General features: G+C 45.9%; 1 protein-coding gene across 3 annotated transcripts in view; it reads left to right on the top strand.

Moving 5' to 3' along the window:
• Positions 1 to 13132, top strand: part of ARRDC1 (arrestin domain containing 1) — a 201869-nt gene that overhangs the window by 126156 nt on the left and 62581 nt on the right. For all 3 annotated transcript variants that reach the window (XM_029611468.1, XM_029611467.1, XM_029611469.1), the window contains exons 5-7: positions 1210 to 1392; positions 1837 to 2013; positions 5896 to 6313. In XM_029611468.1, the coding sequence (XP_029467328.1) occupies positions 1210 to 1392; positions 1837 to 2013; positions 5896 to 6313 (778 nt within the window). The remainder of the gene's footprint in view (positions 1 to 1209; positions 1393 to 1836; positions 2014 to 5895; positions 6314 to 13132) is intronic.

The raw sequence follows: 13132 nt of genomic DNA, 5'->3' as shown, positions 1-13132 counted from the left end.
TCTGGAAAGTTATCTCTTGGTCGTTAAATCAGCTTGCAGGGTTGGTGAACTGCAAGCTCTGGTGTTTACCCACCTTATACAAAATGTTGTCATGATGAGGTGGTCCTGTGGATGCACTCGATTCTTTCCCAAGTTGGTTTGAGTTCCATCTCAACCAGTCCATTGTATTGCCTTTTTTTTTTTTTTCCCAAGGCCTTGCGCTCACCAGGGTGAGTGGGCTGTGCACACACTAGATTGTAAGAGGGTGCTGGCCTTTTACTTGGAATGGACAGCACCTCACCACTTCTCCAACTTTTTGCCTTCTTTGACAAAAACAGATTAGGGGTTGCTGTCTCTAAGCAGACCTTATCTCATTGGCTTGTGGACTGCATTGCCTTCTGCTGCGCACAGGTGGGCTTACAGCTTGATTGTCACTCCGTACAGGCCATATCAGTCTCGGCTCACTTGTGTGAAGTTTCCATTCAAAGATTTGCAGCGCAGCGATCTGGAGTTCCCTCCACATATTCGTCTCACATTATTGGCTGGACAAGATGGCCAGCAGAACAGTTGTTTCGGACAGTCTGTCCTCCGTAATCTCTTCCAGTCATGAAAACCCAACTCTCCCTCTGTGGGCCCTGTACTTCGGTGCAGGCCCGCCCCTCTGATTACTGCAGCGCTAGTTGTTCATTTTGGCACCTGTTCTCTGCTGCACATGGCAGGGGTGGCCTGAAGCTACTTAATCAACCATGTGGGAGGACTGCCATCCTGCTTGTCCTTGAAAAAAGCAGAGTTGCTTATCTGTAACAGGTGTTCTCCAAGGACAGCAGGATGTTAGCCCTCAAGAATCCTGCCCACCACCCCACAGAGTTGGGTTTCTCTCTTTGTTTTATTTTTTTTGCGAACTGTGTTATAAGACTGAAGAGGGACCCCATGTGGATACATGGTGGCAGCATGCTGGGCTTGCTCAGTGTTTCTAGAAACTTTGACAAAAGTTTTCTTGAACGGGCTCCATCTGCTGTCACCTATGTGTGAGGACTAACATCCTGCTGTCCTTGGAGAACACCTGTTACAGGTAAGCAACTCTGCTTTCTCCAAAAAGTACAAAATATATTGTTGGCTTGAGAAACTTTCCTTGGCTTAGGGCACTGCTGGTTTAAATTCAGTTTTATTAATCTTCAGGTTGAGCTGTTTCTTTGGAAAACTAAAATTTCTTTGAATGTCTTTTTCTAGCAACCAAATACAGCATCCATCACAAAGAAGTTCAACTACAAGCTTGTGAAGACTGGCAACTTAACACTAAGTGCGACATCGGACCTCAAAGGCTATATTGTGGGTCAGGTTATACACCTGCACACAGATATTGTAAACAAGTCAGGGAAGGACACAGCTGCTATTGTAGCCAGCCTTGTTCAGGTAGGGAGTATACCGGATATTCAATGGCCATTTGTATGTTTCAGTATCCATAAGAGTTGTGCAGTAGATATGCACAGGACAACAAAGTATAACATACTTTACACAGAAAATGGACTTGAATTTTGACCCTGGATCTGTGACCTTGTGTGTTTAAAAAAATAAAATAAATAAATTGGCACCATAATGCCAGATGATGATCAATACTCTTTCGTAACTACAAAAACCAGCATTGAGATGTATAACTTTTCCCTGTTAGACTAGTTTGGGGTTTAATATTAGATGCCAGAGTAGAAAAGGAATTGGCTCTTATTTGGAAGGGGAGATATTTTGTAATACAGCTTAAGTGCTGAGGAATCGGTCACACATTCTTGCTTTAAAATCTTATTTTAAAAATCAGTAACTTCCTTGATATATATATATCTTTTTTTTCACTCCTTGGCAAAGAAAGTGGCATATAAATCCAGGAGATCCATTTATGATCTACGCACCATAGCAGAGGTGGAGGGCTCTGTGGTGAAGGCATGGAAGCATGCAGAATGGAAGGAGCAGATCCTGGTTCCAGCACTGCCTCAGTCTCTTCTGCAAGGCTGCAATCTCATTCACATTGACTATTATATCCAGGTAAGAGTATAACATGCTCACCACTGCAGCATCACTGTCCTCTTGCTTCTATGCTGCTTCCCACCCACCTCCACCATCACCTCCCCCTCCCCACTTCTCTGGCAGGCATCCTGAGGTGCCTTACTCTCTGCGCGGGAATCCTACTACCTGAGCCTGTGTGACCGCCCACCTCCAGTATTGTGCTGTCTGACTTCAGAAATCCCCATATCCTCCTTTTCGTATTGGACTTCATGGGCCTTTTCACATATCTTGTTTTTGACTCCCCATGCATTTCTCTTACAATTTTCTTCACTTACATGACTTTTATAAAGTTTTGTGGAATAAAATGTAAATTATGTGGGGAGGCTCAAATTAACCTAAAACACTACCCCCCCCCCCCCCAATCCTGCTATACCACTCAAAATGTTTGGGTTATCTCCCCCCTCCTAGCCAATGAATATAGAGGGCACACCTTTTTCAATGTCAACATCACTGGAGTGGATGAATAGCCTAGTGGTTGGAGCAGTAGGCTATGAACCAGGAAAGCCAAGGTTTAAATCACACTGCCGCACCTTGTGACCTTAGGCAAGTCACTTTATCCTCAATTGCCTCCAGTATAAACTTAGATTTCCTAGCGTGTAGTTAGATGGACTCAGGACCAGTGGATTTATGCTCCCCTGCCAGCAGATGGAGATGGAGCTAGTTCATGTCACAGTATATATAACCCTGCAATGACTCCAGCCTGCCAGTATTCTCCATCTCAGCAGATGGTGGACATGCAGCTCCCTATGGGGATTGCTTTGAGCTTTCTGAAAGGAGAAATTTAAAATTCTAAATTCGGGCAAAGAGAGCCCCACTCTCCTGCGGTGATACCTAAACGTCCCTCCCCCAGTTGAGAATTCCTGAGGCAATTTCTATGGTCCCTCAGAGGTGTGCCTTGGTCTGGTGTGGACTTAGCTGCTAGTTCAGCTGAAAGGCAGTGGGTGCAGGAGGCCGAGGCAGTGGTGACGGCAGATGCTCTCTCCCCTGCAGCCGAAGACCATTTCTGTACTCTGCTGGTAAGCGCTAAGCTCAGGTAAAGTTAAAAAAAAAAAAAAAAAGTAAATTTTATCTGAATCAGAGATGGTAGGGTTGCAGAACTTCTTCAGGACTCCATTCTCTGCATGCTGTGCTGACGTTTGTTGCCACTCCCGTTGGGGTTGGGCAGCCTGGCGGGTTGAGCGCCCCCAGGTGGACTAGACCCCATACTAAGGCTTTTTTCTTGCACGCCGCATGGTAGGCCATGGTGGCTGTTTTCGCACACTCTTGCGCATGTTCTGCTGCACTCTATAGTTCAAGCAGTGTATTGGCTCTGCAGACGCATGGTGCACTCGTTTTTTGGGTGTGCTTTTTACGTGCACAAACGTTTTTACGCACTTGGCACACAGGTTATGTGTGCGCCTTGCCATGCTTTCTTCTAGGTGATTATTTTTTGGGCACATTTCATTTTTGAGCGTGAACCTTTCCAACGCACGTTTACCACAGCAATGGTGCCAATAAGCAAGAAGCCTAAGCTGCTTCCTTTTTGTGTTGCCTGACATATTAGGATTTCTCAGCCTGACCTGGCTTCTAATTTGTCAGCAATGCTCAGACGCTCAGGGAGAGTAGTCTTCCTCGGATTTTGCTGAGCCTGGCTCTTCCCATTCTGATGATGGGTTGGTCTCTGCCTTGACTTGGGGGGTGCCAGAACTTGGTCCTCCCTAGACTGGCTCCTCCACTGGAGAGGGCAGTTCTGTATGACCAGTTCCTTCTGGGCTTGGTCTGGATCCAGCTGCTTTTTCTTGAGTGGAATTTTTTTTCAGGGCTTGCAAGCCTTTCTTCAGGCGCAGTCCTCCGCTTCCCCCCCCCCCCCCCCCCCCCCACCCCCCCCCCCCCCTTCTGTCCGGTCAGTCCATCAGCTGGTGGCCCCGCACTCTTCCAGTCCTATGCTTAAGTGCTGGGGCTCACCTGTGCTCCCTGTGGGTGTTCCTGACAGGAATCCAGATGGCACTGATGTTGTTCCTGATTCCCTGGAAGATGGGAAATTCCTCCAGGGTTGAAACCGTATCGAACTATGTTGCGGTTCTTTCATAGAGATGAATTGCCAGCCCTGAATTCCCAGACCTTGAAACAGGTTTGGATGCTATGTCAGCTGAGGAAGAATCCCATTTTGTTACCTTACATAAAGCCTCTTGTTTTTCCCCTGTCATGGATGCCAACCAAGAATTGATTGATCTAGAATGGGATGCCCCAGAGGCAAATTTAAAGGAGGTCGGACATTGGAAGGCCTTGTACCCTCTGATTCCGGCTGTGAGAGAGCATTTGTGGTTTCCCAAAGTGGATGCTCTGGTATGTGCTGTATCTAAGCGGATGACTATCCTTGTAAAGGGAGAAGCAGCTTTGAAGGATGTACATGATAGAATTGGGCTATTCTTAAGCAAGCCTTTGAGGCAGTGGCGATGAATTTACAGATTGCCTCCTGTTGTGCCTAGTGGCGAGATCTTGTCTGCTACTCTTAGGAGGTTGAGTCTGGAGGGAATTCCAGAGCAGTTATGGAGCCTTCTACCACCTTTTTAGCAGATGCAGGCTGTGATTTGGTCTGGACCTCGGCCAGAGGATCTGCTTTGGTAATAGCACCCAGGCATCAACACTGGTTGCTCAATTGATCAGCTGACACAGCTTCCAAAGCCAATCTTACAAAGATGCCCTTTAAAGGCATGCTCTTGTTTGGGAGAGAATTGGAGAAACTGACCAGTAAGTGGGGCGAGTGTCCACTACCTCTGTTGCCAGAGGATAAGAAACAGTTACAGCACCCCTTTGGTATGAGGGTTGTTTCTGGGGTTTCAGGCATTTTCATTCCTACAGAGGGATGACCTTTCAGTGGAGTCAGCCTTTCGGTAGGTCTCTCTCCTTTATCCCTGGCAGCCCAAGAGAGGAGTGAGCTCATGTGATGAACCTTCCCAAGCTTCCCAATGAAGGTTTGCCAACCCACTTTCCAGAACAAGAAATAGAGGGACGTCTCTCTTTTATCGGAGGTGGGTCGAGATCACGTTGGACCAGTGGGTCCTGGAGGTGATATGCGAAGGGCAAACCTGAACACCTGACTTAACCATAGATTAACTTTAGATTCTTCTACTGTGCAAGGTTGATAATTTTATGTCCCATGGGTGAACATAGGTAAAAATGCTGTTTTGCTAGGCAGTTTTCTTCCTCATTTAGGCAGCCAGTTCATTTTGGAATTTGCCCTAGCTGGGGCTCTAACGCCAGGAGTCTGCTTTCTCCTTCCTATCTTGCCTACTTATTGCAGTTAAGTGACTGAGAAGCCACATTTCAGTAATCCTCCAGAACATGATACAAGTGGGCTCTTGAGTCAGCCAGTAGGTGATGGGTGGGCCACACTCCTTGCCAGAGCCTATGAAATCTGCCTCTGAAGCATTCCCTGTATGTTGCTAGCCAGAGCAGGTACTGGACTGAAGAGCTGACCCTGGGTCTCTTGTATGGCAGGATGGTATTGCTTTTGGGACATGTGTGTTTCTTTATGGACATATTTTCCTTTCCTGGGCTTGTTTTACTGTATCTTACTGTCATTTGCATTAATAGTGGAGAAAATTTGAAATAAGATGTGGGACTAGTTTGCCACTAAGAATATTCTGCTAAATAAGATTTCCTTGAAACTGTTAGAACATAAGAAATTGCCATGCTGGGTCAGACCAAGGGTCCATCAAGCCCAGCATCCTGTTTCCAACAGAGGCCAAACCAGGCCACAAGAACCTGGCAAGTACCCCCTTCATCACTAGTAGAGGAATTAGACATCAGCTTGATGTACATACACCTGAGGGAGTGGCAACTTATGTGCTTGGAAACTCTTACCTTTGTCTCCAACAGGTTTCCATTAAAAATCCAGATGTAATGGTCACCCTGCCTATTTACATTGGGAACATTGCGATAAACAGAGAGCCTCTATCTCCATCCAGGGCCATTGCAGAAATCCCGTCCATGCTTGTACCCAGTGCACCACCAGCAGATGAAGATGTTGCTAGCGGTTACCACCCTATGGACAATATATCCATCCCCACCAAGAGCCATTCTCAGCATCAGCATACCCCGTTCAGCTATGCCCCAGGTTTAAGTTTCCAAGGAAGCCAAGCAGAATGTGACTCGGCTGGGTCTCCTAATCACCCCACCCTCTGCCTGTCCACTGGAGCAACAGTTCCATACTACGCTGAAGGAGCAGTGGTGCCTTTACCTACTGCTGGTTCACTTATCTTACCACCAGAGTACAGCACATGGGGCTATCCATACGGTAAGTGTACAGCCTCTGGGATCCTGCCCAAAGTTTAAGGCTTTCTTTATTCCAGAGTTTTTATTTTAATTGCAAAATGCCTTGACATTTTATCATTTTAAAGTCCCCTCTCCATATCAGCCCTTTTACCTTCCACACAGATATGTTGTAAAAACCATACACATCACTAACCACTAGGCCACTGGACTAATCCCAGAGCCTTTTATCTCAGGTTGGAACTTAATTTGTAACCACTTGAGCAAAGCAGGAATTTTTTAACATGGTTTGGTTGAACAGCTAGAAGTCTATAACATATTTTAACTTCCTTTGAATCGCATGTATTTGGATAGTTGATTATTGTGCTAGGCGTTGGATTATAATTGTCAAATATGCTCATAAATTAGGGATGATGTGAGTGAGCCATTCCAGTTTTTCCCTTGAGTTCAAACACTATCATCCTTCTCCCCCCATGCCCCACATCCCAAAGAACCCTTATTTCTCCCAGGACAAGCAGGATGGTAGTCCTCACATATGGGTGACATCACTGGCTAGAGCCCTATCACTGAAAACCTTTCTATCAAAGTTTCTAGAACTTTCAACTGGCACACTAAGCATGCCCAGCATGCCATGATCCCTGTGTCCACAGGGGTCTCCCTTCAGTCTTTTTTTTTTTTTTTTCTGCACTGCAGTTTGCCTCGCGTTTAGGAGCTCTGAGATTTTTCTCACAACTTTTCCTCACGAAAACACGAAGCTTTACTTCATAAATAATTTCACTACACGAGTCTCCCTTCACATACATTTCATTGATGCTCGGTGAGTACTATGCCCTGTTTTCCGGTCTGTTCCAGTTTCCTCACTATCAGTTCCCCCGGGTTACCAACCGGATTGCGGCCCTCTTTTTTCTTCCTATGTCTATCACCCTCGGTCTGCCCCCACGATGCCCGCGAGTGTCCTTGCTAATCTTCCATCGGGGCTGGAGGGATTGGGACGTCCATGGTTGCCGCCAGGGCTGCCGTCTATGCCCCCATCTGTTCCATCGATGCCACCATAGACACCTACATCCATGCCCTTGACTAAAGAAAATGCTCCATACTTCGGGTTCTAAACCAGAGCCCCGTATAATCCTTGGGCGACAAACAATGCCAGGAGCAGTAGAGGCACTGTGACAGTCTGTCACCAATGCCATTCAGGACAGCGAGGGCATCTTCCTCTGTGTTGGAGAATGACTGGGCCGAGCACCATGGGAATCATAGTCACCAGCATGGTGACCATCCGTCACAGACTCCATCCATGACATCGGTGGCAGCTTCCTCTGTGCTGGAGAATGACCGGGCTGAGCACCAAGGGAAACATTGTCACCGTCACCGGCACAGACATGGTTCCGCGTTCGGTGCCGGCACTGATGCATCCCAGCATCAATATCCATTGAGCCAGTTGCAAAGCGGGCCCGGGTACAAGTCTCCATGCTCCTCTGCACCCGAGGCGTTCCCCCGACACCAGTGCTGGGTACTGAGCCACCACAGATTCATGTGGAAGTGCCAGTAATGCCTAGCCTGTCTCCCCCTGTAGCCTTGCCACCTAGACCAGCTTCCAGGGAGAAGCTGGACGTCCTCTTCCATCAGGCTGTCCTCAATGCCTTCTGGAATCTACCAACACCGGAGCAATCGATATTCACACCGTTGAGGCACCGCCTCATTGTGACACCTACCAACCACAGCCTAATTCATTGACGCTGACTCATCCTTCTGAGCCTCCACTGACTCCTATACCTATCCCGGGATCCTCGAAGGGCAATGGGCACTCTAATCCTGCTTCGGCACCGATCCCATCGAGACCTAAGTAAAGGACGTGTCTGAAACCATCCCTTTCAACCTGGTCACTAAGAAGGACCAGAAGTTTTCAGGAGGGTCTTGGTCATAACTTCTTCCAAGAACTATATAGGTGTCACATATTGCTATTTACCAGCTATATTAGACACGACACAAAGGGGACCTCTCTGCCTTCCACATGAACTTCGAGCAACATATGATTGCATTGAAACGTCCTCCCATTGCCAGCAACAGGACCCTGTGCTAGATGGTGAATCTGCCTTATGGCCCCTGATTTACGGCCCAAAATCCAAGATAAACTAGCTGATCTGCCATGCACCACAGATAATCTCTTCATGCACAAGGTCCAACAGACAGTGGATCAATTGCAAGACCACCGAGAGACCCTGCAACAGCGCTCTACGTTTCTTGCACAGCAAAGAGGGATGCTAGAAGGACCTCTTACTGCTCCCATGTGAGACCAGCTGATATCCAGATCACATCAGCTCTGCCTGCCGAGCAGGCTTCTGGATTTTTCAACCTTGCCTGAGAACAGAACGGTCCATCCCACTGAGGACCAGAGCTCGGGATACCGTTCCCCCAGTCGCAGCAAGGCAGAGGATTTTAATCCCGCTATTTCTTACTTTCAAAGAAAACAGGTGACCTCTGCCCATCCTGGACCTCAGAAATCTCAACAAATTTCTTCAGAAAGAAAAATTCAAAATGGTGTCTCTCAGCACCATGCTTTCCTTACTACAAGGGGGTTTCCTCTATTCTCTGGACTTTCTGTATGCTTCATAGTGAGTCATCAGCACTTTCAATACCAAGTTCTGCCATTCAAACTAGCTTCGACAATTTTGTGTATTTCACCAAATGCCTAACAGTGTCTGCCATTCATCTACAAAGAACAGCAGCATTCACGCGTTTCCTTACCTGGATGACTGCCCAATAAGGAGTCAATCCAAACAAGGAGCTCTAAATTCTCTAAGACTCACTATAAATCTACTACATTTGGCTGGGAATTCTGATCAACTGCCATAAATCCCATATGGAGCAGATCTGGGTACTACAGTCGCAATGGCCTTCCTATCCAACAACCGTGCAGACATCCTATCAAATTGTCCATCTCTGCGTGCATGCAGCATAGCCTCAGCCCATCAATTCTTCCATTGCTGGGCCACATGGTTTCCATGATCCACGTCAGTCCTATGACCAGACTAGCCATGAGAAAAACTCAGTGGATTTTAAGATTTCACTGGCTCTAAGCTGTTCAACCACTGTCGTCCCTGATCATATCACCGATCCAGTAACCAAATCCTCAGATGATCTTGGCCACAGTTGCATCCAACTTGGGTTGGAGAGCTCGTATCAACACCTTCCAGACCCAAAATGCGTCAACGCTGCTCCATGAAATGTCTCACTTCAACTTTCTGGAGCTTTGAGCCATACGTTATGCCCTTTATGCCTTCAAACACTGCCTCTCATACAAAACTTTGTGGATACAGACAACATAGTGGCAATGTGGTACTCGAACAAACAGGGACACACAAGCTCTTATCTGCTCTGCCAGGAAGCCACGCAGTTCTGGGCCTGGGCCCTTGCACACTCCATGCATCTCTGGGCCACTTATCTAACAGGCATACCGAACATACTAACAGACCATCTCAATCGATGTCTCCATCCCCACAAGTGGTCTCTGAATCCATGTGTAGCGAGCAAAATCTTCTAGTGCTGAGGTCAACCAACCATCGACCTCTTGCATTCGAATCGAACCACAGAGTGGACAGATTCTGCTCCCTACACAGGCTTTGAAATGTTAGCCATGGATGCCTTTGCTCGCCCCTGCAACAAAGGCCTCCTATATGCGTTTCTTCAGATACCGCTCATTGCCAAAACTCACGTGAAGCTACAGCAGGACGAGTTGTCAATGATTCTCATAACCCCGTACTGGCCTCAAGTATGCGTCCCCATACTTCTCAACCTATCACTCCAGGAACCAATTCACCTGCCCATAGGTCAACCTCATAACACACTCACTGATATTCTCAGGTACTTGTAGCTTCACGAAAGCCTTCTACACGTAAATCTTACCATTCATAATGGGCAAGATTTACCAAATGGAGTGCACAAAAAGGTATTGGCCTTTTTTCCTGCCCCACTCCATCTCTATTAGGCTATCTAGGATACCTTTCGGATTCTGGTCCCCAGACATCCTCCGCACGGGTGCACCTCAGTTCCATCTCAGCATACCACCAGGGAGTAGGGGATGCCCTGTTAACGGCTCAACCCCTTGAGTCGGCTTATGGGTTTTCTACAACTTAAGCCTCTACTATTACCGGTTACGGAATGGGGCCTAAATGTAGTGCTTACAAGGCTCATGTGTTTCCCGTTTGAGCCTTTGCATTCCTATAGCATTAAAATTCTAACATGGAAAATTCTTTTCCTCATAGCCATCATCTCTGCTAAAAGGGTCAGTGAGTTACAAGCCCTTGTTGCATACTCATCCGACACTAGGTTCCTCTGACAGAGTGGTCTTCCATACTCGCCCTAAATTTCTTCTTAAGGTGGACGCAGCCTCTCACCTTACTCAGTCTATAGTCTGCCCACTCTTCCAAAGCCTCTCTCACCAGGGCGAGAGGGTTTTGCACACCTTAGCCTGTAAGCATGCACTTGCATTCTATCTAGACCGCACTGCACTCCACAGGAAATCCACCCAACTCTTTGCTGCTTTGACAAAAAACAAGCTGTGAGTTCCAGTGGGTAAACAAACTCTCTCCAACAGGCTAGCAGACTGTACCGAATTCTGCTATGAGGACGCAGGCCTTCCTCTCCAGGGGTGAGTGCAGGCACATTTTGTCAGGGCCATGGCAACATCGGTAGCACACTATCGTTCAGTACAATTGCCGACATCTGCTAGGCTGCGACATGGAGCTCTCTTCATACATTCGCAGCCCACAACTGCTTAGATAAGGAAGGCTGTCAAGACTCTGCCTTTGGCCAATCTGTCTTGAAAATCTTTGTTCCGATATAATCCTCAACTCCTTCCTCAACCACCTGCTGTGATTTCAGGCTGCCTCATCATTGCTAATAGCACCCCAATTATTGTGCCTGCTGCACGAGTTGTTTGCGATTGGCCTGTTGTAATATGAGTCAGCCTGTAGCTTGCTAATCACCCATATGTGAGGACTACCATCCTGCTTGTCCTGGAAGAAAGCAGAGTTGCTTACCTGTAATAGGTGTTCTCCCAGGACAGCAGGATGTAGTCCTCATGAAACCCACCCGCCACCCCTCAGAGTTGGGTCCAAAACGTTTTATTTTTTCGCTCTCGCTTTTTGCTACAAACGAGACTGAAGGGAAACCCCTGTAGACACCAGGATCATGGTCTGCTGGGTGTGCTCAGTGTGCCAGTCAAAAGTTCTAGAAACTTTAACAGAAAAGTTTTTCGTGATAGGGCTCTGTCCAGTGATGTCACCCATATGTGAGGACTACATCCTGCAGACCTGGGAGAACACCTGTTACAAGTAAGCAACTCTGCTTTATACATGTCCAGAAGAAAATTATTTATTTTTTAAATGGCCTATAATAGCTCATGTTGCTGTATTCTGGGATATTTTTACCTTAACTTCTACAAATTTTAAATAAATTTATTTAAGAACATATGCAGCATGGATCTTCATAGGTTTCAAGCTATAGAAATAGAATTCAGATAATAGCAAACAGTGCTGCATTGCATAACACAAATGCTGAGAGAAGTATGCAATCTGCTCAGTGTTAGAACTCAGCAAGTTCTGCTCCAACTTACCTTCATCCAGTAGAGGTGCTTGAGTAATACTTTCCACATCTGTAGAGTGGAGGAAGGATGTATTTTGCAGTAATGCAGTGAATGGAGAAGATACTTTGGAAGTTGCACAGCCCTTCAAGTTGACCAATATGTTTATACGTAGGGCATTCTTTTATATGTAGATGTGGTTGTAAATGAGCTATGGGTCATTCATGAATGAAGATGTGAGATATTTAATTGCCTTCCCATGGCTTATCCCTCCATTGAAAATTGTAGTAATGTGCTGAATGGAAACTGTTGCATGTACTCGGATGCTTCCTTCAGTATCCATTGATAGTCCAACTGGTTCATAACTTTTCAGAACATGATTCAAAAAGCTGTATCTGTTTTCAAGTATGGAGACCTGTATAATCATATAACTACATGACTTGGTGAACTTGAGACTAGTTATCACTTCTAGTGTAAGCCCACCAGAAGATGGCAAAAATTCAGTCTCTCATTTAAAATATCAAACTAAACTTAGCAACAATGTCAGTTTAAAGGACATCAAAGTGAAAAGGCAAAGTCATCAGATAAGAGAAAATTATATTTACTTATGAATTGTAATAGTTACCAGTTTTGCAGCTCTGATGCAATTCTTAGAGATCTGACACAGTCCCACCCTCCACCCTTCCTCACCCTTATCGTTCAAGGCTAGGGCCAGATTTAAGAAGAATTAGCATAGGCACATGCCTAGGGCACCAAATTTTGAAGGAATCCAAAAATAAGGGGCCCTCCTTAATGCTTTTCAGTCTTGAAGAGAAAAACTGGAATCTTTGAGTCCTGTCTGTGAGTGCCATAATCCCTGATCAAGACATTTTTCATGCATGTTTTAGTTTTAAACTTATACCCAAAACAAAAGGAACCCAAATCTAGTACAAACCTTTCAAATCATAAAGTATACTTATAATCATTCCCAACATAAATCATAACATATTACATGATATAAAAAATACACTAACATGTTCACATCAAAAATACAGTAACATATTAATGATATATCCATATGCACTTAAACATAAAACATATGCACATGTAAAAATACATACATACATCCAAAAATTGTATTTATGTGCAAATCTTTTGATATTATCCCAACAAACAGGGCCCAATTGTTTCACCAGATGTGGCTGCTTCAAAGGGAAAAAAATTAACCACTCCATTGCTACATGGCCAAACGATCCAAAAGATTCCTCACAGAAGGCTGAAATC

The sequence above is a fragment of the Rhinatrema bivittatum genome, chromosome 8, assembly GCF_901001135.1.
Source record: "Rhinatrema bivittatum chromosome 8, aRhiBiv1.1, whole genome shotgun sequence".
Classification (NCBI taxonomy): Eukaryota; Metazoa; Chordata; class Amphibia; order Gymnophiona; family Rhinatrematidae; genus Rhinatrema; species Rhinatrema bivittatum.
The sequence above is the reverse complement of the archived record's forward strand: the minus strand, read 5'-3'. Positions and strand labels throughout refer to the sequence as shown.